The sequence below is a fragment of the Pholcus phalangioides genome, unplaced genomic scaffold (genome assembly GCF_987345545.1).
Source record: "Pholcus phalangioides strain wild (caught in Gottingen) unplaced genomic scaffold, Ppha-v1.0 ptg000022l_1, whole genome shotgun sequence".
NCBI classification, from domain to species: domain Eukaryota; kingdom Metazoa; phylum Arthropoda; class Arachnida; order Araneae; family Pholcidae; genus Pholcus; species Pholcus phalangioides.
In genome coordinates, this window is record NW_028301615.1 from 20,176,205 (window position 1) to 20,202,080 (window position 25,876).

The following is a 25,876-nucleotide window of genomic DNA, read 5'->3' on the forward strand; positions in this document are numbered from 1 at the left end:
TTAGTGTGTATTAATTGGTACTATCCAACATTCCCATGTCAAAGAATAACAGAACGTGGGAACAACAGAAGACGAACTAAAAATTGGTTAACATACCTGAGCTCTGCATTCCTGCCGTAATCTTTGTCCATCGCAGTGACAGTGATGATCGAAGAAGATGGCGGGAGGTTCTCCATGATGGTCGTGACGTACTCGGTCCTCTCGAATGTAGGCTTGTTGTCGTTGACATCATCGACGGCTATCGTGATCGTCCCGGAACCAGTCTGCCGTGGAAATCCTAGGGTCGTAGAAAAAAGGACATGGTTCAATATTGAGAAACACCAACCACGTGATCATTTGATCAAACCACGTGAAATGGCCGATTTACATACAGCAGTTGTTTGCAATCTCCCTAAAAATGTCCATAAAGAGAATGTGAGGAGATATGTGTCCAGCTTTTCAGGTATTGAGCTATTCAAAATGTGATCCGCGGACCCCTAGACATACGCGGAGATAGACTTGGAAGTCTGGGGGGGGGGGCACGATGATGTCAATTCATATATACATTAGATCAGTCGACTGGGGGGTGCCCCCCCCCCCCCGTATCTCAGCCCATGCCCTTAGAGGTCTACAAGAGATTGTTAATAGATCCGCGGGATGTGTTTCGAAACAAAGCAGAACTTCGGACATGCGGTCGAAAAAAAAAAAAAACATACCCAGTCAAAATTTTTACATGTCGGGCAATAGATTAGTCCAGCTCTGGTGGGTACTAGCCACCAGATACATAGTGACATAGTGGTACATAGTGACCCGGATCAGCAATCCAGTAGCTGCATCCTCACTCTCCTAAACTTAACCGGGTAAAGTGCACCGAAAGCCACCACTTGGATGTCCTCAGGTTAGTGCTAATAGAAAACAATGCCATAGGGATTGATACTGAATTGACATGGAATCAAAGTGAATGAAACGACTTACCTGAGTCTATGCACACAACGGTGATGGTGTATTCCGACTTGTCTTCTCTGTCCAGGGCCTTCTGGACGCTGAGATCTCCCGAATTGGTGTCGATGGAGAAGATGCTCCTGTTGCCGTCCTTGATGAAGTATTGTAGTTGGTTGCTCGAAACCTGATCGCTGTCGTAAGCCGATATCGACATGAGCGACACCGGCACAGACTGGCTGTTCTCTATGACGTGCACCAGGTAGGGCGAATCGTGGAATATCGGCGGGTTGTCGTTGATGTTGGTGACGACTATGGTCACGGAGGATGTGTCGTGACGGACGTCTTCGCCGGAGTCCTCGGCCTGAACGGTCAGAAGGTACCTGTTCATCCTCTCATAATCCAGGTTCTTGCTGACTCTGATTATACCGGTGTCCTGATCAATGACGAAATCGTGATTGGGATCGCCACCTACGATCGAGTATCTGACCTGCCCGTTCGGACCTTCGTCTATGTCGCTGGCGTACACCTGCAGTACGCTCAGTCCTATACCTATGTTCTCGGATACGGTGCCGCTGTATTGCTTCTGGTGGAATGCGGGACTGTTGTCGTTGTCGTCCAGGATGTGTATCGTGACCTCCGTTTCGGCTGATTGGGGTGGGTGGCCGCGGTCTTTTGCCACGACGGTTATGGTGTAACTCGATTTTTGCTCTCTGTCCAAGGGGCCTACTATTCTGAGCAGGCCGTCGATGGGCCCGAGAGTAAACTTGGCGTCGGAATCGTGGGCCACCGAGTACTCGATGTAACTGTTCCTTCCCTCGTCCCTATCTATAGCCTTTATAGCCATGACCACCGTATTCGGCGGGACGTTCTCCTGGATCGCCGTCTCGTTGGGTGTGACGAATTCCGGAGCCATGTCATTAACGTCCTTCAGTATGACGCTCACCTGGACGGTGGTGGTCAGTCTCTTCTCAACCTGGAGGGCTTGGTCGGTGGCGCTGACGGTCAAGCTGTAGTAAGACTGTGTTTCTCGGTCCAGAGCTTTGGTCGTGAATATGCTGCCTTTGCTGTCGATGGCGAAACGTTCGTCGTCGTTGCCACTGACTATGCTGTACAAGATGTGACCATTTTCACCTGCAAATAAATAATCAAGAAAAAGGAAGGGTCATTTACGGGGGTTCTGTCGGAAGAACATGGAATACAGTGCATAAATGTAATTAGTAATAAGTGAATTCCTCTTTACCTGAATCCAAATCGGTCGCGCTGACCCTCAGGATACTGGTCCCCACAGTAATATTTTCGAAAACCTCATCGCTGTAACTCATGGGGTCGAACAGCGGAGCGTTGTCGTTCAGATCCATCACGTTGAAATACACGGTAACAGTGCTCGAAAGACTAGGGTTACCCGAATCTTGAGCTTGGATGACGAAAATGTAGTGCTGCATCTAAATTGGACGGAAAAATTGTTATGATGATAAAATCAGTGGCATTTTAAAACTATACGGTGGCGTCGCGGACTCGCTATCGTACGTTTATACAGGCTGTCGCAACTTGTTTACACAGCAGATATCTCTGAGCAACCGCTGACTTTGGGAACATGCTTTCAGTTGCAAAAAGTTTTCAAATGACATGCAGTTACTTAAAATCTCAAATTTATTTTAGGGGTCGTATACACATAAAAAACAAACTTTTTATACAGACTCCGCAGAGGCGGAGATAGACTTGGAAGTCTGGGGGGGGGGGGGGGAATGATGATGATGATGATGTCAATTCATATATACCTAAAACGTCATTTGCAAAATATTTCATATTATTGAATGAAATATTTATCGAGGTACTAAATACATAAAATCACTCACTCTGTTTTGGCAAGTTATTACTGCGATGGCAAGCTTTCATTAGCTCAAAAGTTCCTATTTTTAGAGACTGTACGCCAGTGTTTCCCAAAGAAAGCAATATCGCCTGTCTGGCGATGATATTTTCCAGGGGGCGATTGAAGTTACGGGTATAACATAGAATCCAATGGGTTCGCTTTCTTTAATTGGGGGGAGGGGGCCAATGGGTTGAAAAGGGGGAGATGGAACAAAAAGTTTGGGAAACTGCTGTACACGAATAGAATGAACTGAATCATTCTATTCATTATAAATAGCAATAGCATTTTTTGACAACTGCAGAATTTTTACAACTTTGAATTTAATTTGAGTTTCGCATTTTGAGAACCACACTATCAATCATTGGTGATAACTGCCGAGAACTTCATAGTCAAATACTGTATCTCCGTTAATATCGCACTTAAAAATATGTAATTTTTTGTAAATGACTTCTCAGAGCCTCATTTACATTTCCCCTAATAGGAGTTTTAGCACACAGGGTTCTCCATAAAAAGGTTGTTTTTCTATGTTTATGTGTATACGACCCCTTAGAAAATTCAAGACATTTTGAGCAAACGCACGTCATTTGAAAACTTTTTGCAATGAAAACAATGTTTCTAAACCCCATGGTTGCAGAGATATCTGCTGTGCGAACAATTTGGGACAGCAATGTATTACTACACGAGTAAGCAATTTTTTCACACCATGAATTGCCACATTGGGGAAAAGAAATGTCGTTTGAAGAAAAAGTTTTGAGTTACGTACCTGTTCGTAATCGAGGTGAGACGTCAGAGTGAAGACACCAGTCTGTGGGTTCAGCGAAAAGACGTCGTTGCCCCAGTCGCTGAGCACCGAGTAACTGATCTGCTGGTTGACACCGACGTCGGCATCGGTGGCTGAGACCACGCCAGCTTGAGCACCGCGTTGAGTACCTTCCGGGATGTCGAAGGAGTAAACTGAATGGTCGAATATAGGTGAATTGTCGTTGGAATCCATAAGCTGTGACGTCATAATTAAGAGGAAAAACGTAAATTAATGTGAAATCATAAGGGGAAAAAAAAATACGATTCTCATAATTTCTTTTGAATTGAATTTCAACAGTCCTACCTCGACGATGACGGTGGTCTCAGTGAACTGTACGCCATCGTAAGCCCTGACACGGATTTCGTGCACGGGTACAGCTTCCCTATCGAGAGGCTGAGCCAGGACCAGAGCCCCCGTGTGAGGATCCAACCGGAACTTGCCGTCCAGGGCTTCGTCAACCAGCGTGTAAGTGAGGCTGCCTTCTACATCCGGGTCTGAGGCTGACACCGTGAGGACGGTGTGACCGGCGATCGCGTTCTCCGACAGACTGACATGGTACGAGCTGCTGTCGAATACCGGCGGACTGTCGTTGGTGTCTGTAACTGTGACCATCACCTGAAGAAGACAGAATCAAGTCATTTCTAGTAACTGATTAAACATTTTATTCTATGTGAAGCAATCAAGCATTGTATAATTATTATTACAAATTGATAGAAGAACTTCAGAGTAAACTGCATTGAAAGTACATGGGAAAAAACATTCCCCCAACCCCGATACTTTCAACGCAACCTATTCGAAGCTTACTCACATATTTGCCAATTCAAACTTTTTTTTTTGAGCGAATTGCATTTAATCCACTGCGAAAAGCGGTTTTTTTTGAAATTTCAGGTGATAAATGGCGACCTTTGACAACACCTTTGGCGTTAATTGGCGATATACCGTATTTTTATCGAGGTAATATATCTTGTCAGCCCAGATATGCTGTAGTATGGCTATCGTGTGTGTGTTGTGTGTACTGATACCCATTTTTTTAACGCATACTCCTTTCGCGGGTCGGATGGAGACCCTTGTGGGGGCTGCATTCAGTACGCGGTCAAAAGAATGTACGCCCCTGGACTAGACCAAGGATGAGGAGGTAATGCAATGTATCCGGAGGGCGACTTACTGTCCTTAGAATCATCCCGTTTATTTTAGGAAACAGGCAAAATTTTCTCATATTATTTCCGGTACTTAGGAAAGCTAGGCAGCGCCATCCTCCTTCTCAACTGTATTATTATTATTATTTTTTTTTTTGTGCTCGTAGCATCTGTCGAGATGGAAAGGGGGGGGGGGGGGGACAAGGCTTCCATTTTGCCTGAGCAGTATTCAAACGCACCAAGCTCTGGTCATCCTGGATCTGATTCCTGCACGTGTAAGTGCAGCCCCTCATGACTAGGCAGCTTAAAAATATCAATGACACAGTCTACCCCGCTTAAACGGAAAGAAAGATATATCAACGGGTTCCAGCACATCATATCCGATTAAGTAGGGAACAATTCAATAGACATTCAACACTGTTACTATAGTTTGTATATTGAAAGCTGATGTGAAGGATCAATATTAAAACAGTTTCTGAAACAAATCATACATCAAAAGGAAATGCAAAATCTATCGAATCACAATGATCACAACACCTGAGATTTTTTACTTTTCATGGCGAAAGTTAGCGCTCTCTATGGGCTCGACAGAGAACAATAGTAAAATAATCAAAGGTACGTATGTACTGGAGACAAATACTTTGAGGCCAGAATTATCCACTCTGACGTCTAGATTTTTTCTAATTCTTAACTTGACAACATAATTGCCATTAATTCCAAATATTTTGTCCAAAAAATTTATTATATACATAGCAGTTGATATGTATTAACAGTAGTTATATATATATAATAGTGTTCGAATAACGACGGATTCTGTTCAGGTTAAAATTCATTCTTTTAGAAATAATACATCCGTTGGGTTATTTTTGAAGACCATAAAATTTGTTCAAATTTTTTCCATCTGCTGGGATATTGATTTGCTTTCCGAAACTTGATTCTTCGTTGTTAAAGTAAGCTACGGCTTACATAAATCATATTTCCTTAAAATTATGTTAATATACCGACGGCCGTATTCACCGACAGATTTTAACTGCAATCGTAGGTTAAAGAAGTACAGATCGACAACCAATCTGTTTCGATCTCTATAATCATTTAACCTGCGATTGCACTTAAACTCTGTCAGTGAATACGGTCGTAAGCGCAGCTTTGCTGAAAGTTTTTTTACTTCATTGTTTTTCTTCCACACGCACATACCTCTCATACACATATATAACTATCACATACAAACATAATATGTTTTGTTCATCTAGTTCGCACGGAGCAGCATCCATCAGGGAAGAAGAGGAATCTTAAAAGCTCGGTACATCCTCAGAAATAAATGCATCTATCTCAGGGAAACAACGTCTCTATAGGAGAAATTTTGGTTCCAGAGGATTTTAACTGTTTAAGCGGGGGTATACGTTATCTGAGAAGAGCGGGCCGACTGTATTTTTACTGGCTATGCATTTTTTACCCTTGTTGGGAAAGAGCCATTGATGCCCAGGGCTATATAGTGAGGCCTGATTCATCTCTTATGTTACGCTTGCCACCTTGGCTCAGTGGGCGTAGTCTTGGAGCTGTTGTGTGACGTCACGGCCCTGCTACTTTTTTCCCTTGCAGACGACATCAGCTTACAAAACGTACTGTATTGAAGAGGATTATCAAAAATTTTAATTGCTTATTTTACTGGTTTTGAGTGATCATGGTGTTGTTTCAGTGACACTGGTATGCACGGGTGGTATTCTTGTAATAATTTTTTGTGATTTCGTAAATCAGTGATGAACAAATATGAGTTCTTATGTGATTGCAACATGGAAGAACAATTCTTGGAAGACAAAGAAACTTGGAATTCAAGTCATTTATCATACTTTTCCTAAAGACCCAGAGACTTTGCAAAATACGGGTGTCCCAATGTAAGAGGCTCGATCGAGCAAACTGTAAATTGCTTATATGTATTTACTTTCCATGTATTTATGTTGCAGTTATATTGATAATAACGAAGTTCCAGGCTTTTAAAAGCTACACTAATTCAAATGGAAACAAAAAGGTAATTAAAAATGATTAGAAAGTTCAGAAGATAATTGACATTATTTGCCTCGAGTTGGCTTTCAATCAACCAATTTGATTCAACTGATCAGAGGAAAATATTCTTAGTGGAAGTTACCTCATAAGCAAATGCGAAACTTCGCAGCATTTTAAATGTTTAAATGGCTGAAGGGAGCAAGCCATATACAGAGAAATATACAGATACTAATGAAAATAATCGGAAAGATAATTTTGGAAAGAATTTAGTTATATAAAATGGGCAGAACACATAATAAGGTAGCAAAGCGGGCGCACTCAGTTCTGCAGGGGAGTGAAGTCAGCTGGTACCGACTCCAGCCCCTCATGAGACAACCCTTGTTATATGGCCCTAATTGATGACTACTTTGCCCACGGGCCTCCTCCCAAGAGCTGTCCAAGGCTGCTGTGGCAAACCTTGGTGAGATTTACACATCGTTAAACTTGGCTAGTGTATTATTCACCAGGCCGTCGTTTAATGGGGGGGGGGGGGGTAGGAGAGAAAGAAAATCAGCTATGTTCAACGGCTTTTTTTTTTTTTTTTCCATCCGGCAGACACCAGTCACATCTCCAAAAAAGACCAGTTCACATCACGTTAAATCTCAAGACGCCGCCGTTTCTTGAAGGTGTGCCCCACGATAGGAATTACCATACCACACAAGATAAAAATCTAAGGAATTAGTTATTGTGAACATGCTGCAAAAATGCTGGTATGTCCATTATACATGCCGTTTTCTGCAGCGCGTGTTATACATAATATGAATGTGTATGCACACACGCACCTCACTACAAACGGACACACCATCAGGAAGGACTCGAGACAATGGTCCGGAGAGTAAAATAAAAAAAAAGGGACAATTAAAAGGTCGAGGAAGAAAGGGGGGGAAGCAGCAATGTGTCCATCCTCAAAGGAATGTCACGAGAACGAGCACCAGCAGGAGGACTTTCGGTTTCGAACAACACCGCGGTCATCACCATCATCGAAACACGAAACAAAAAAAAAAAAGAAAAAAAAAGTAAACCTGTTCGACCATCGCTCCCTTAAAAAGACTCATTTGCAAGTGAGATAAAAGTCTTTCGGAATATTATGTCACCGCATCCAACGACAATAATAACAATAATAATAATAAACGACACTAGTTTATATAGTTACAAGTACAAAAAAAAAGCAGACGACAGACGGGGAAGGGGGGGGGGGAATTAAACCGAAATATATTATCATGTATCTAATGAAAAAGGGGAGAAAAGGCGAAAAGAGCAAAGAAGGTGCAGGAGACCCAAGCGTCAATGAAGGTCAAGCGTTCCACCTGGGCAAACGGACCAATCAGATTTTTTGTTCGTGTTGAATACTCTCCCCCCCCCCCATCTCTCCTTTCTTCCTCCGGAGAAGTCGGGGGGGAAGCGGTGGTGCCCATTAATCCTCGTGTCAATAGGAGCGCCCTCTCTCTCTCCCCCCCTTCTTCTTTATTACCAAAGAGAAGAGGAAGAAGGAGGAAAAGGAGTAGAAAGTATTTCTCTTCTTCTATCTCGTCGCGTGTGTGTAGTAATCAAGGAAAAAAAAGAAAGAAAAGGTAAGAGATAATAATGTAAGAATAAGAAAAGATGTTCCTTCCCCCCCCCCTCCAAACTTCTCTCCGTCCATTCAATTACTTGAAAACTGCTCTATTTGATGCAAAGGACTACTCATCACTTTCTATAACTGGAGTTGTTGCTGTTGTTATCCGCTTTCTCCGTTAATAATTGTTACGTGGTGTAGATAAAGATGATGATGATGATACAATAATGATATTAACGGGTTCAAAAAAAAAAAGAAAAGAAAGAAAAGAAGTTACACTTTGCGGTCGTATAGAAAATGCCCGACATCATATAACCTCTCGATTAACCCTGCCGTTAGTATATTAGGTCGATCTTATTGAATGATATATACAGTCGAATCCCGTTATAACGAACTCTTAAGAGATATTAGAGAAATAACTTCGTTATATAAAGGGATTCCAGATTTTCACACTGTTCCTATTTAAACTGAGGGGGGGGGGGGAATTAGAAAAGTTTTCGTTAAATCAAGATTTTTTTCGCTATAACGGTATTCGTTGAAACGAGATTCGACTGTACTACTACTAAACCTCATATTCATTCATATTCCTCTGCGGAACTTCGGGGCATTCAAGTATTACGTAAGCAGATTTTCAGCCATTTTTGACACCCCCCCCCCCCCCCCGTCAGCAAAATTTCGTCTGCAGCTTAGAATATTTCATATCTTCAAAAAGGGGTGGTTGATGACGTATATAAGCGACCTTCAAACCCCCCTCCCCCTTGTCATCAAAAGTCAGCAAATCCGAACCCCCCCTCAACCCCCCCCCCCCCTCGATGCTGACGTAATACTTGAATGACCCCTTCTAACGAATCAGCACATGTTGTGAAACTACCGTGAGGTTTGTTTCTGTGTAATGCTTGTTATGTGCAGTACTGCCATCTGCCACCAATTCTTCTGACTATGTATGAGTGAAGTGTAATGATTGAATTATTGTATCGCTGAAGGGGCCTGTTGCTCTCTCTTTGGGGCGAGACCTTTTTAACTGGGAGATCGGCTCGCATTTGCGCCTCGAAGTTGGAAACCACATGATTCGACTGCACTGAAGTATGTAGTAGGACCTCGATTATTCGAGTTGATGTAGACTGAACCCACGCTTACAGAAGCGTCCGTAGGCTGGGATCTTTGGCGGGTACCCCCCACCCCACCATGGCAGAATTTTCACGCGCCTTTATAAAGAATTTACAGTGTAAAAAAAAAACGAAAGATGAGAATCGCCCCTGGATTGTAGCCCTTAGCACCAACCCTGTGAGGTTGGGGGGTGGGCATCACCGGACCTACGGATCTTTCCAGAATTAGGATCAGATCAAAGCAGGATCAGTGTTACTAACAGTCAAAGTACTGGGCTTAAACAGTACTGTGCTTAAACAACCAGTATTAATGGTCATTGGTCATTACTTAAATGACCATACGTCCCGTATTTCCCTTGACATTCCCGTATTTTCACGTGATTTAATAATAGACTACAAGTACACAGGAAAATCTTTTTTTGAAAAAGATTCGCGCGTAGTGTGCGTATTGATATTTTTCTACCAGAACATCTTTCGCGGGTCCGGATGGAACTCTTTGACGGGCTTCTTTTGATTCGCGGGCCGGAGGTTGTACACCCCTGGCCTAGACCGGGGATGAGGAGGTGAAAAACTAACAAGCCACTGTGAATCACTAATGAGCTCAAATTATGAGTTACAATTCCGAAACACACATTTCATTTTGAAAAGACAAAGATCCTGAATATGAAGACACGTTGAGGGAAGAAGAAAAACAGCAATGTTATTCCATAGGCTCTTCTCCAAGGTTTTTCCGCTATATACGTTAAAAGAAATTGTGCTCATATCACTATGGAAAGAAAGAAAAAAACCTAATGATGGACGTGAATCGGGGGGGGGGGGGAAGAAAGATATGTATTGCCTCCCCCCCCCCCCATATTCTCCCGTAGAGAAAACAAGGTAGAGGGAAAAGCAAACATAACTAATGGCAATGTAGCGTTACAAAACGACCAGCTCTAGTAATACAAACACCTCACATTATAAAATGAATTTCTTATTTGAACGAGAAGAGTCTGGATTTTTTCTCTTTTTTTTGACAGCTTGTTTTCATAATCCTACTCCCCCACATAAACACACACACACACACAACCTATTTCTTCCAAGGCGTTGCTGTTGCCACCGTTTCCCGAACGAAATACTTTCTTCTTTTTTTTTTGGTTAATTTCTCAAATATTTCTGACTTGAGTAATCTCGAAGCTTCTACCATCAAAGTTACGGGTCTTGGAACGGATTCACAGAAGGCAAGAGCCACACTAGTGTCCAGCGTGGCCCAACGCGTTCCAAGGTTGGTAATGGGCAAGTACTGTGGCCGCTTCATAATTAACGATGTTGGAGGCTGGAAGGAATGTTGGCCGAGGAGAACGACCACACAGGACCTTTCAGCTTCCACTCAAATTAAAGGAGTCGCTTTCCTTCCCGATATCAAGTCTGGCCACACATTGGTCGGAGAACGCCAACAATCGTAACTTAGAGAGTAAAAATGAAGCAAATATTCATCAAGGAACATTGGGCCAAGCTGGGCCAGTGTGTAGACAGCCATGGTCCCCACAAGGGGTGGGCTGACAAGGCTCCAGCCCTTGGACCAGGAGTGATTTTAATAATTTTTTAGTTTTACACACTACAAATTATCATCATAAAGGGGCCCCATGAAAGTCTGGTCGGGGAGGGGGGGGGCGTAACAGATCCCAGCCTAGGGGCCCTGCTTCAGGATGTGGGGGCCATGTAGACAGCCTATGCACCACCAGCTGTAGTAGGCCGCTATAGTCTACTACAGCTGGCGTTGGCCTATGCCACTGGTGATGCATTGCAGCAAAGGAAGGCAAACATTCGAAACAATATATAAGTATTTGCGAATGACTATTGGGCCAGGCTGGACACGAGTGGCTCTAGCTTCATTCATGAAAATTTAGCCGCTGTGGTGGTCGAGTGGTTATAGTGACGGACTCGCGATGCGAGGATCCGGGTTCGAACCCCACAGTGGTGGTCGGCTGAAGTTGGTTTTCTGTGGTTCCCAACTTCAAGGCGCAAATGCGAGCTGATCTCCCCGTTTAAAAGTCTCGCCACAGAGAGCAACAGTCCTACAACGATAAATCATTCAATCATAACACTTCACTCATAGTTAGAAAAACTGGTGGCAGATGGCAGCACTACACATAACAAGCATTACAGAAAAACAAAAAAAAACTTCACGTCAGGTTTCACTACACGTACACGCACATTCCCGCATGTACCGATTCGTTGAGGGTTCCGCGGGGGGGGGGGTGATGTAGTAGGTAGGGCCTCCAAAAAATGGCTCGGGGATCCATGATGCTGTTAAGTCAACCACCTCGTTGGGCAATTTGCCTGTTGTGGCGTTGTATTTGACCAAAATGCATCCGCAATATCCACGACATCATCTTCAACTCGTTGCTCGCGAGCACCATGGTGCTCACTGAGAATAAAAACATGGAAAGCAGATGTTTCCAAAGTTTTAGTTCTCGCAGAGCTCTTGACGGTTGCGAAACTGTTCCACGGAACCAGCCGCGGATCTACAAAAAAAGGAGGGATGATTGCCCATCTCACTAAAAAACCAGTAATATAATAGAAAAATAATGGTTTTGTTCAGTGTAAAATACGGGACGTAATTCACCCTACGCCCTTACTCCTACCATATTCGCCCTGCCCGATAAATAGCCCTTCACGGGATATGGATATTTTATTTTTATGGATATCCTTCACATGGATATTTTTCCAATATGGATATTTCCATTGTAGCACAAAATAAATATTTTTAAAGCTTTTAGTATTCAGATTTTACAGCTCTTGATATTCGGGAACCCCCCCCCCCCCCCTTCCACCACTTGAAAACCTCTTCCACAAGAGTGCTCTCCGATGTTTACGCCCTCCTTCAGACCAACCGTGACCCCCCGCTCTGTCCCCTACGGGATTGATGCTTACGCCCGATTTGCCTACTCGTGATGGACTTCTCAATCAGTTACCCCCTGTAAGTATGAGCAAAGACTGTTTAGGACGGACGCACGCACGCACGCGCGCGCACACGAAGCTCTTTCCTGCTATTTTCAATACGCTTATGCATACAAGTTGAATTAAAGAATATGCATTAAATTGATTAGAGTATGGCAGAGTAACTATGCGCGAGAAGCACTCTAGGAACCTTGATCTTTGGCGAACCCGCGAACCCAATACGCAGGATTTTTCACTCACTCCCCCCCCCCCCCCCCATCTAGTGGGCACTTCAGTAGCTACAGAATCACTCAAGAGTGTTTCGATGCCTCAACTGAACCGTCCTAATCATTCATTCATTCAAATTATGCTCGTCCTCGTGTCATAGGGCTCCAAAAGCCTTGTTCAGGGGACCGCTACGCATGATGGATGTCCAAGGCTCCAGGGTCAGGATGTTCTCGAGAGCACATCTTTCCCCCTCCTGCCCCTCTTGTGGAAAAAAGCGGGAAAATACATGTAATTAGATTCATCCCGGGCATACGTTCCGGAGTCTTGTCAGAATTTTCCACATGGGATGTCATGGGGGGGGGGGGGGTACTCTTCTTCGGATGACCGGCGCATAGTCGGTACTCCCATCTCTAGAAAACGGGTTGAAGAGTGGGTACGGTCTCTTTGAATGAGGAGGGTGGTTGTATAGTGAACGGAGTGGGGGGCGACGGTTGTCTACCTCCAATTACCTACCCATGTTAATAATAAAAACATTTTGGTGAATGGGGAAGACGATTTCGCCCTCCCCCGTATTCAACCTATGATACAATGGGGCCAGATATAACAAACTACGATTTAACGAATTTTTTTCGGATTTCTCGTGCGTATAAACTATGTGTCTCAACCCCGGTGTAACGATTTTCCCTGATTCAATGAATAAAAATATCGGTCTTATATCGTCAGACACTCGTTAAATCAGGGTTCGACTGTATATAAACCCACACACGATGGCGGAGAAACCATCGAACACTAGCAGCGGCAAATAACATCTCATTCCGAATAGGAAATGATCTTATGGTTCCTGGAAAATACTAATAGCAGTGGTGGTACAGTCAGTAGTAGTAGTAGGAGGTTCAACTGTTAAACTTGCAGAACCTACCCGTAACATTTCAAATAGTAGAAAGAGAGAGAGAGAGAGAATATATGAGCTGCATAACTGGAAGCAGTAACAATATGAGCCACATACACGCTACACTAGTAATTTTCCAGTACGTCCTCGTAATAACTTTTTCGTGATTTGGCGATACTCATACGCAACAGGTCAGTTCGTTCTTCTAATGAGAACAAAGGAAAAGCCAAAGAGGAGAGTCGAAATAAATGATCGCCAAGAAAAAGAGCCACGCTAACTAACCACATAATACAGTCAGGTAGAGGTCGAAGGGATTCACATGATGGTAAAGAAATAGGAGGCCGAGGGGGTTGGTGGGGATGCGGCCCTCTATCTACGAATTTGAAAGCATTAAATGATTAAAGAAATATTACAAAAAAAAAGAAAGAAAATTAACTCCCAACACCCACAATATGAAGGAAAGATAGGGTTGGCACCAACCTAGCCTAGGTCACGGCCCCTATTACAGCTCACCTGTACAAGGGTTGGTTGGCTGGTAACTCTTCATGATGATGATGGGGGGAAAAAAACCAAAGAAGGATGAGAAAATTTTTTCTTTCCCGCCTTTCATTTCTGAGAAAGGCCTGGTTTAATTTTATTGTGCATAGGTTCCACCATTTTCCCATTTTGAACTTCATACGTGAAGGCCATAAGGAAATCGGTAATATATGCACGTGCACCTAAATATATAGGCTATAACATCGATGCTAAAACCTGATTGCCTAGTTCTAGTGGTCAAAATAAGATGTGGGAATATACTAGGCAAATTCGGCCTAGTTTCTATTTATAGAAGCATTATGGTTGAATTATGTGATTCATCACGATTCTGTCATTTTTTTTTTGAGAGAGAGAGAGAGAGAGAAGAGATTTTTATAGTATTTTTAGACATTCAAGTCGGCCATGATGGTCTATGAGTCTGGTGGAGTGTTTCTCAATCTTTTTTCGACCATGATCCCCCCCCCCCCCCTCATCCAAGAGCGAAACCCTTTCTATTTATTGAATTCAATTCAGTCAAAACTAAATTTATAATGAACAAAAAGTTTTGTATATAAGGTCGATCTCTGGAATCCTGGGCTAGGCACGGACCCAGAAGAGGGGGGGGGGGGGGGGGGGGTCATCCACCCAACAGCCGAATTATATGGGAAAATAGTTCTGTGGAAAATACGGGACGAGATCCAACGAACTTACATAATAAATACCCCTCCCCCCCTCGACATTTCTCTCCCGGTCCACACCTACCCTGGGTTAGAGTTTGGTGAACTTCCTTCTTACGAGAGACATGCATGGCCCATCTCAACATCATGGGTTCTCGGGCAAAGTGATGTTCTAGGGTCCCCGTACTCCACTGCAAAACACAACACTTGCGTATTTAAATACTTACAGATCTCATCATGTAGGGCCCTCTATGGATATGAGGCTCCGAGCTATGCCAGCATAAGCCCTGGAGGATTCTGAAATCAGTCACATTTTTTTCCTCGATATATTTCACTTGAAAGCTTCATTTCTGCCCACCTCTGTGTGCCCTCCTCTTTTGACCACTTGTCGTGGCTCCCGCTTTCATCTGATTTTCACTCGTGCCCCCACCCCCCGCCCCTAGAATATCCCAGGACCACTTGATTCGTAAATGTGCCGCGGGCCACTTAAGGAATCTGATTATGTGCTGCTTAGCTTATTTTCACAAAATAAAGTTTGAGGTTCGCGGGCCACATCAAATGACTCCGAGGGCCACAGGTTGAGCATGTATGGGTCTAGTCCATAGTTTCCCAAACTTTTTGCCCCATCGCTCGCTTCTTCAGAAATTTTTTTCTCTCATCGCCCGCAACTCAAGCGAAGCCACAGGATCTTATGTTATACCCGTAGAGCTTCTATCGCCCCCCCCCCCCACCCCGGACCATTCCATCGCCAAACAAGAGGACGATATTGTCCACTTTGGAAAACACTGGTCTAGTCTGTTGAGAGAAATTTTCTCACTGCCGGTTTCGAAAACACGCAATTTGCCCAGAACCTCATCAGTAGTGGTTCTTACTACGAAAAAGTGGTGAAAACAATCAATAACACCAGTCAGCTCGGACCACACAAGATAGTATGTATGTAAGTACCAACACCACCACCTACTGACTGAAAACATGGGATGATTCTGTCTTATGTGCAAATGACATGGCCTTACAAGGGAAAAAAAAAATATGTTGTTTTTTTTTCGCTTCACACGTTTATAACCGAAGAGGAAGAAGAAGAAGAAGATCGATGTCCAAGATTATATTCTGGCATCCATTCGATTCTGCGGAATCGAATTACCGTCACCTCAGAGTGGTTTCGGAAGAACGAGATGATGGCGAAGAGAAATTTTCAATTAAAAACAAAACAGAAAAGAAAAAAAGAAAGAGGAAAAGTGGAGGTATTCGTACGCGAAAATAAACAGGAACACAAGAAATAAATGATACGATTCACGGAAACAGAATCTATTAATCAATTTTCGAGATCTCTAATGAGGTTCTTTGAAAGAGTCGCGGTCGAAATACTCTCTCTCTCTCTCTGTCTCTCAGCAGGGTAAGGGGAGGGGCCCTCTCTTTCCTCCTGGGGGCCCCCTCTTTTCTGTCTATCTCATGTATGTGTGTGTGTGTGTGTGTGCCTTTTTCTTTCTCATTATTCGATGGGGTCGTGGGTTCGAACGGAAAAAGGCAATATTTTCTTCTAATTTTTTTTTTCTCTCACTCGTTCCAAAGAGTAATGAGGTGCCATGAAGTGAAACGACATGTTGTGTCTTCGAGAAAATTAAAAAATAATAATAATAATAAATAAAAAATAAAGGAAGGCTTGAAGAAAAATGATTCACATTCACCCCTTTCTCCACCATTTTTTTTTTTTTTCGGTAATTTTCTATTTGAGCAACCCACGGTTGTTTCTTCTTCATGAATGAAAATCTCGCCTGTACCCAAGTTGGGTTCAATTCCATGAATCGCGTATCCCCCAGTGTTTCTTAACGTCTTTCCGCCCATGGCATGCTTTAGACCGTATTTCATTCTCGGGCAACCCCCCGTCCCGTCCCACAATCGTCAAAAAGTGAAATTCTTTCTACTTATTGAATTAGAAACTTGAATCTTTTAGTAAATTAACAGTGAACGAAAATTTTACAAATAGGAGCGATCTCCGGCACCTGGACTGGGCTAGAGATCAGTGAGCTTCTCCCTCTTGTAGAGGATTTATGCAAGGCCGGCTGAACATCAGCTCCCCCCACCCCCATTCCCCCGAGCAAAGTGATTTTCTAGAAGTCCATACTTGGCTGGAAGTAAGAGATTACATATTTGCATACTTCCTCTCGAAAACCATTAGCAGATCTCATCATGTACCCCCCTTCCTATGGAGATGAGGTCCCAGGGCCGAACAGTAAGACGGCCCAGGTTCTACCAGGGTTCCCAGCTAAATCTGTTCGATCATTTCCACGACTTTCTCCTGACCAAAATTTTCCTTCACTTTTTCCCTAACAATTTTTCATTTCTCTGACTTTCCCTGACAATTTTTTTTTTTCATTTCTCTAACAATTATTCATTTCTTTCATACGTTTTCATTTCCCTAACTTCCCCTGACAATTTTTCATATTTCCCTTTGACTCTTTCCCCTACCAACTTTTTTTCCCCATTTTTTTCTCTCATATTTTTTTTAATTTCCCAAACAATTTTTCATTCCTCTCATATATTTTTCATTTTCCTCGTACTTTTTCATTTCCCTGACTTTCTAGGTCTCTGGAAACCCTATTCTATGACCGCCCGACTTGCCTATCTGATATTCACCATCATAATGACTGGTATGCATCCGAACATGCCCACAACATACATCGCACAAAACGACCACCACCTTCATCTAAACAGAATTCGAATTTAATCGCGGAAAGTATATCGATTATATATATATAAACGCTATGTTTCTTCAAATTATACCCCCAACCAATTACATATCATTGTCAGAAATCTTGCAAAAGAAAACAGTAATAATAACAACAACTTGCTAATTTATTATTATTTTTTCCAATCCTCAAACTACCATTAATCAAAATTTTTTTTCGCCAAACATTTTCACGAGACGCCAGCTAATACACGTACGCAGATCGTGCGATCGATCGCCAATAATCCAAAAATCAACGTAACAATTCTATATAGAAATCGACATGATAAAAAAAAAAAGAAAGTGGGGGGGGGGGGCAAAGATCGCCAACTATTTTGGCTTTAAGATTACCTCATTAGAGTGAAGATGTGGCATCATATCACACCTAAGGGGAGACTCCTTCATTAAGATGGCGGCGTTGGGTTATAATACTACTACAATGTTTATTCTTGTTTCTATATTTAATATTTTTCTCATTTTTTTTCATTCTTCTCTATCTTCTTTTCTTTCTTCCTTTTTTTTCTCTCTCTCTCTCTCTCTCTCTTTTAAATACTGCAGTAACATTTTCAAGCCTTTCAACTAAATGGAGGCAATTATGTTGCTCAACTAACGCTGTAATTGAGGGCTAGCGACCCACATGATAACATTAAGTTCCGCTAAATAATAATCGGTAGAGGAGGAAAGAACAAGATGATGATGAAGAAGGAGAGACTACAGAAGCCAAAGTGAGGAAACAACAGTTTTTATCTTATATTATACGTACATATACCTATATATACTTTTTTTTGCCATCTTAAAATGCGGCTTGAACAGGCGTGAGGCTGAGCACGTGCCACGAGATGTTTGGAAAAAAAAAGTCGTGAGTAATTTTCAAAAGTCTCTTCTTATGTCTTGATACGATTCTTGATATTATTATTACTGAGGAGGATCATCTTTTCCTTTCGGTTTTTATCGAATTTATCTTATCTTGATGATTTTGTTCAGGATAAAGTACACCGAAAGAGAAGTTTGGTCACACATAATATTCTTCGAATCTATCATAAGTAAATTAGTAAGAGTTATTCGTTTGAACACAACTGAATTATTCTCTATACAGTATTTTGAATTTTGAGTGAAAATGAAAGAGAATTCGGTTATTGTTTAGAAACTACATTGTTAGGGAAAATGGGAAAAATTCCACAATATTAAAAAATATGGGGAGTGAAGAGAGTCCATAATAACATCCTTACACACATAAAACATGAAACATCCAAAAAGACAGGTACAGTATATAATCACTAAATGTAAAGGAATGCTGAAAATACCTAAACCAAAACCCAGGAGCACGAAAAATTAACGAGAATCAATAATTAATGAAAGAAATGATTTCCGAATTAATCAGGGAAATAATTTCAGAATTGACGAAGGAAATAATCAAAAAGTTAATGAGTGAAATTATTTCAGATTTGCTGAGGGAAATTGTTTCAAAATTAATAAAGGTTCAGAAATGATAAAAATCCAAAAAAAAAAAAAAAATCAGAATTAATGCTGAAATCAAGGACTAATGAAACAAATAATTTCAGAATTGAGAGAGAGAGAATATAATTTGAAGAGAATATAATATAATTTTCCAGAATATAATTTCAGAATAAATAAAGGTTGAGAAATAATACAAATTCAAAACTGATGGGAATTCAGAATTTCTGTTGAAATCAAGAATTAATGAAATAAATTATTTAAGAATTGATTAGGGGGAGCTATTTTAGAATTAATGAAAGAAGTAATTTTAGAATTTCTGCTGAAATCAAGAATTAATGAAAGAAGTAATTTCAGAATTTCTGTTGAAATCAAGGATTAATTTCAGAATTGATAAGGGAAGTAATTCCAGTATTGCTAAGGAAAATAATTCCAGAATTGATAAGGTAAATAATTTCAGAATTAATGAAGGTTCAGAAACAATAAATACTCAAAACTGAGGAAAATTCGGAATTGCTGATGGTTCAGAATTTTAAAAAAAAAAACCCTTTATCTTGCTCCCGTTTGACCAAGGTCACTAGACCAGGACCCCATTGGCCAACGTAGTCCAGGACCCAATTGGAAAAACACTACCCATAGAGGGGCCACACTATCAAACGCTAAGACGGTATCACAGAGCTTATCCCGCTGTCTCAATATCACACTCTCGAAGCTATAAAACTTTTTCGAACAAATGCACATTACACAATGATGAATAACAAACTTTATACAAGTTCACAAATCCTCGAAACATTGAGAAATCTAAGGGGAAAAAAAACTATCTTTGAAATTCTTGGTATAAGGTTGGATTCACATCGAGCTTGCGTAAATCAATCAAAGCCAAACGTCCCACACACACCAACTAAACCATTGAAAAAAATATATTTAAAAAAAAAGGGGGGGGGGGGGAATGGGATACATTAATGAAAAGAAGACACTCTAAATTAATAGTTCAACGGAAGAAATATTCGAGTCGAATCAGTTTTCATTAAATCAAGGGCAAAGGGAGAAAAAAAGAAATTCGGGAAGGGCAACCATATGGCCAAGCCTATATCTAAAACACAAATGTTTGATATATATATTTTGATTCTCAGTTTGGCCATGGGAGGGCCACCAACCATTGGATTCTGAGGTTTAACCCTACGCATTGAATTTCTTCTCAGTGTTATAACCCGACAGGCCCTTTGAATAATGCGGAGAAGGAAAAATTCGCGCACAGGTGGGCTCAACCCATAATATAATAACATTATTATTATTAATAACAAGCAAAAATCTATGAAAATAATGAATAGGAGATTTTTTTTTCCCCTTTGATAATTTTTCAAGCTCACGTAAACGTGAATAGGATATAATACAGATTATTCATTAATTTTTTTTTTTCCTTCTTGTTAAAATGGGAGTATAATTTACTTCATTTTTTTCTTATTTCCTAAAATAAAAGTTATACAATTTTAATTGACCAAAAATATAAGCTGAAATTTGTGTTATACCAATTCTTAGTAGGGAAATTTTAACGATATTTAATATTTTCTGATAATTATTATAATTATCATTCTTAATATTATAAAATAATCGGTAATTTTTTAAACAATGGCTCATTAATCAATGGCGTTTTTCCAATAATTTTTTGAACAATGAACAATGTTTTCTTAAACAATGACGTTTTTTTTGAACAACGAACGATGTTTTCTTAAACAATGACTTTTTTTTTGAACAATGAATATTTTGAACACAAATTATGTTTTCTTAAACAATGACTTTTTTTGAACAATTGGTTCATGAGTCAATGAACTTTCTACATAATGGTTCACTAATCAATGTCGTTTTTAAACAATGGTTAATCAATGTCGTTTTTAAACAATGGTTAATCAATGTCGTTTTTAAACAATGGTTAATCAATGACGTTTTCTTTCAACAATGGTTCATTAACCAATGACGTCTTTTCAACAATGGTTCATTAACCAATGACGTCTTTTCAACAATGGTTCATTAACCAATGACGTCTTTTCAACAATGGTTCATTAACCAATGACGTCTTTTCAACAATGGTTCATTAACCAATGACGTCTTTTCAACAATGGTTCATTAACCAATGACGTCTTTTCAACAATGGTTCATTAATCAATGGTTCTCTAAGGATTGGCCGAAAGATTTCAAACATTGATTTTGGCAACAATTGCATTTCGAATAAATGAACAAGTGCGCTTCTAAACAATACTATATAAGAATAATTTTCACACACGCGAGCGGTAGGAAATTTTCAAAAAATGCTACAGACAGCAATAGTGATTTCGAAAAATGCTAAAAGCAACAATAGTGATTTCGAAAAATGCTAAAAGCAACAATAGTGATTTCGAAAAATGCTAAAAGCAACAACAGCGATTTCAGTCTTTTTAACCTTTGAAATGCGTAGATTTGCGTACGTGCAAAGGGTCCTTTAATCATTCATTACTGCAGTCAGTTTGCTAAAAATTACCAGAATCATCTTTATATGCACATAAGGTGAGATCATATTCTTTCCATTTTATATTTTGAATTTGCCGGTAGATGTTAAATTAACGACAACAACTTTTTTTTGTTTTTTGCAAAACATGTGTGGCTATGATTTCATTAATTTGTTAAATTATTTTGTTTGCATTTCTTCTTCTTTACCTTGAAGTTTGCAATCCGGAATTTTTCCTACTATAGTTTGAATCACAAAGAAGGTAGTTATATATCTGAAAGTAATATTACTTGAATACATTTATTGTATGTACGATTTTTGAGGTTTTGCACATCTCTAATAAGATCCTGTATAAGAAGCACAATTTAAAATAAATTTCTTAAAATGATTTTTCCGACTTTCAGTACGAGTCACTAACTACGAAAAGAATTATCGGCTCTAAAAAAAATTGAGCATTTAGGGCATACATGCCCAACCATTGACCCGCGGGCCAAATGTGGTTCTCGAAGTCATTTGATGTGGCACGCCACCTCAAATATAATTTTGTAAAAATGAATTAAGAAGCACATTTACAGATCAAATCCCTCTATCCTAAAGGTTGAAACCCCCTTGTTTTAGAGCCTAGTTAAGGATTAAACAAAATTCCTCGTAAACAATTCATTTCTTCGTCTGTATAGTTCTCACATGAGCCCTGTTTATTCGAGTTTACTGGATTCCTCATAGCGAAAAAATATTCTGGTGGAAATATTTTAAAAAATAGAGAGAGAGAGATGCTGGGAATTTCCTTTAAAAATAAAAGCAAAAACAAAACCAGTCACGATATACATTCAGCCAATTTTTTTTGTTTTGGCTTTTTTTTTAAAGGAGGAATCGCGATTTCAATGAAAAGACAATTAATAATAGTAATAAGATATTCTTCATTTCCCGGTTCATCAACTATTAATGGCCATTTTATTTCTATTATTATCATTATTATTTTGTTTTTAACTATGTTTTTTTTTTTCAATCTAAAAATCAAAAACAAAGAAACAAGAACTCGTTCCCGTTCACCTTTTGCAAATCTATTTTATTCCTTATCAAAAAAGTAGCTACAGTATTACTTGCATGCTTTGTAGGATACGCTTTTAAGGATTGAGTAGAAACAAAAAAAACCAAAAAAAAAAAAAAAGACTCGCATTATTTCTCTTCTCTGTTCTTATTACCAAATAAATCTGGTATTTATAAATAATTCAGATAATAGAAAATTCAAGATAAAGGGAATTCTGGACTTGGAACTGCCCGAAATTCCGAAATAATCAATTCGGAAAAAAATAAGTAAATAAACGAATAAACATGCGTCCTATCAAATTCACGATAAAAGGACTCTCGCATAGTCAACCGTAGATAATTTAGAATAGTAAACGCACCGATTCGATATACAATTATAGATTATTGCCGAATCTTCTTATTTTTCCTCTCCCCCCCCCCCCCCCGCCCTTATCATTCTCAAAAAGCTATCAGAACTTACAAGGTGGAGGTTAGATGCGAGAAGAAAAAAAAACAGGGGGGGGGGGGGAGAGTTGGTAAATGTAGGCTGATGTAGAGGCCTACATGCGTTATATACAGATAAAGGTGATTTTTTTTTATTTTCTTCCCCCATTAAGAAAACTCATCATCATAATCATCATCTATTTAATGAATCTGAGCCCCAGAGGTTCAAAGAAGCGCGGCTTTTTCTTCTCTTTTCAATCACATCTTATATATATATAGCAGCATCATCATCATCACGGTGCTCAATAATTTGTCTCGACGATGAAGGATTGCTGCCCCGGCAATAAATTATGTCATTACGAAGGCGTCACTCAACGGGCTTGACACAGGTATCGACCAATAATATCCAAACGAGAATCTCATCTGCTTCTTTAAAAAATAATAATAATGATGGTGATGATGATGATCACAAACTATATCTTGAATGCATAAACTTTCTTGCCAATCTGGCCCTATTCGAGAATTTTGGTACAGCCCGCAAAGTGAAAACAAATACTTCATCATTTGAAGATACAATACACATCCCTATTACTGTACTTGCAATATAATTTCTGTGCTTACGTGGCGAAATGTCATAAGTCACTTTACCCAAAACGTTGAGTTGCTCTCATTCAGGAGACTCGTTCGTCAAAATTTTGGAAGGTAGCAAAATTTCGTCCTTCTCTTTCAGTTTATGAGGAAACAACGAAGGCAAATTGCTATTAGTCAAAGAAGCCATAATATTGCATTTTGGCAAAATATTATTAACAAATTTGGCATCGTGAAATTTTGAAAAAGTGACATAACATTTGGATTTCTAAGCACAGAATTTATCCGCACAAATCTCGTGGCGTCTCTAACTAATCGATGCACTGCAGGGCAACGTTTCCTCTAATTTTTGCTTTCCGTACGCATTAAGAGCCAAATGCCTCATGTACCAAGAGCGTGCAGTATTTGGGGATGTCGGGTTAGTGGGAGCATTTTTACTCGGCGCAGCTGAGAGGGAACATTTTTCTAGGGAGTTAGCAATACGCCGTTCACGAATCAATGCTATAACCCTTTCAGATCCAAACATTCATTTTTTTTTTTTGGCATTTTTCAAAATGTTTTCGCATTTTTGATACTCACAAAAAATGCATTAAAGCAAATCTTTATTTTTTTCAATTTTTTTTCCTTCAAATTTTTATGCAGAAAATAATTAGCTTATTTATATGTCCCCTAAAGGTTGAGTGCCCTTGCTCAAAGCAACAGCTGTTCTTTTTTAATTTCCAGTATCATATCAGACGAACTACAGTAAGTATAAGAACGATTCAAAATTATATCATACTAAAAATCAGTAAAATTTCAAGAGATATTGAAATTTTGGATTATCATTATTAAAACTATAATACACGATTTTCTGTTCAGAAAGATAACCATAGCTGAACTATGCAAAACAATACAGATATAGCAAAAAAGAGATGAAAATGATCATTTTATATCCTATATAATGACTATGCAATATCCATCTGATATTATATTAAAAAAAATGACAATACTCGTAATAACTATGAAATTCAGTTCTGAATGAAAAATAATTCAAAAATACTCAAAAGAAGAGAACTATAATCCTTTTAATAGTCATTTCTCAATAAGAATGAAATTCCAGTCATGCTTTTTTTTAACAACAATTAAAGGATGACGAACAATGCATTTCATTGAACCTATTGTCTCTCGAAAAATATGAGATTCTCTCTCCCCCCCCCCCATAATTACGATATAAATCGTAAAATGAAATGAGATTTTGTTTTGTAATTCATAGAAACTTGTTTTCTTGTGGAAAAAATGTAAATTTTTTTTTTAAATAATTTTGTGATATAAATTTATTTTCCGTTGCAAAATATTTAATTACCACGATAATTTAAAATAAACGAGATATCCTCTTTCGAACTAGAAATAATAATAATTATTATTTTCACTATGTAACTTCCGTACACCACCAAGACCACACGTGATATGATACCAGTACAAAATTATGTAGCAATATGTTTTTTTTCCCCTAGAGATTAATGTTTACTTATTGCTGATCGAAATATTCTAGGGTGTTAATAATTGCGGCATTCCAATACCCTTGTTTGTAAACTGTGCGTACAGTGTGTTTACGGAAGAGCGTTTTCTATCTACCCCCCACTACCACCTTGTCTATCTTATTATATTTATCGATTAATGATATTTCCAAGAAATTATCGGGCATTGAAATCGTGCGCAGCTTTCACTCCTAATCTTTACTCGGAATAAATTACCTTTGAAATGTTATTAAAAAGAAAAGATGTAGCGAAATTATAGTCTCTCAACAAGCTGTCAACGTATTTCGGGGGAAACGATAGCGTGTGTGCGCGTGGGGATCGGTCATCCTGGTGAATGCAGCGACAGATTTGGTTTTGATGTCGCTTGATCGATGTGAAAATCTCGATCGACTCCCTGACGATGTGCTTGCGTTACTTCCCGAATTAGGAATTTAATAGAGATAAATTTCAATTTAAAAAACCCTTTATTTGGTGATGTTGCTCTCAAAAGCAACCCGAGTTTCTTTACATTTATTAAATGAAGGCTTTGTATATTTTGAAGATCGTTTCGGCATTGATGCTTCTAAGCAACTCCTGAACATTCGTTTTTTACTTGTGAGCTGTTCATAAAGTGTCTACGATAACCGGCAGAATGGCTTAAAGGCACACGTCTCCTATTTCTTCACAAGTCAAAGCAAGAACGATTTTTGACCCTTGCATTTTGAAGGAAAATGCATTCGGCCCAGCTAAGGGGGCCGTGTTCACCGACATGGTTTAAACAGTAGTTACACTTTTTGGATAAGAGATTAACATAGATTGGTTAAAAACCTGAATTTAACCAATCCGTGTCGATCTCTAATCAAAAAATTGTGACCATAGATTAAACCATGTCGGTAAATACTGCCCTTGATCGGATATCAAAGATTCCAGCGCACAATATCCGATTATGAGGGGAGCAATTGAATTGCCATTTTAAAACTTTAGTACAGTTAATGGTTAGT

At 39.7% G+C, this 25,876-nt stretch overlaps 1 protein-coding gene across 1 annotated transcript in view; it reads right to left on the bottom strand.

Moving 5' to 3' along the window:
- ft (cadherin-related tumor suppressor fat) overlaps nt 1–25,876 on the bottom strand; it is a 188,040-nt gene that overhangs the window by 20,629 nt on the left and 141,535 nt on the right. The window contains exons 2-6 of the mRNA XM_089250010.1: nt 3,897–4,208; nt 3,555–3,788; nt 2,162–2,363; nt 955–2,052; nt 97–277 (exon numbers count right to left, since the gene is read on the bottom strand). Of these exons, the coding sequence (XP_089106136.1) occupies nt 97–277; nt 955–2,052; nt 2,162–2,363; nt 3,555–3,788; nt 3,897–4,208 (2,027 nt within the window). The remainder of the gene's footprint in view (nt 1–96; nt 278–954; nt 2,053–2,161; nt 2,364–3,554; nt 3,789–3,896; nt 4,209–25,876) is intronic.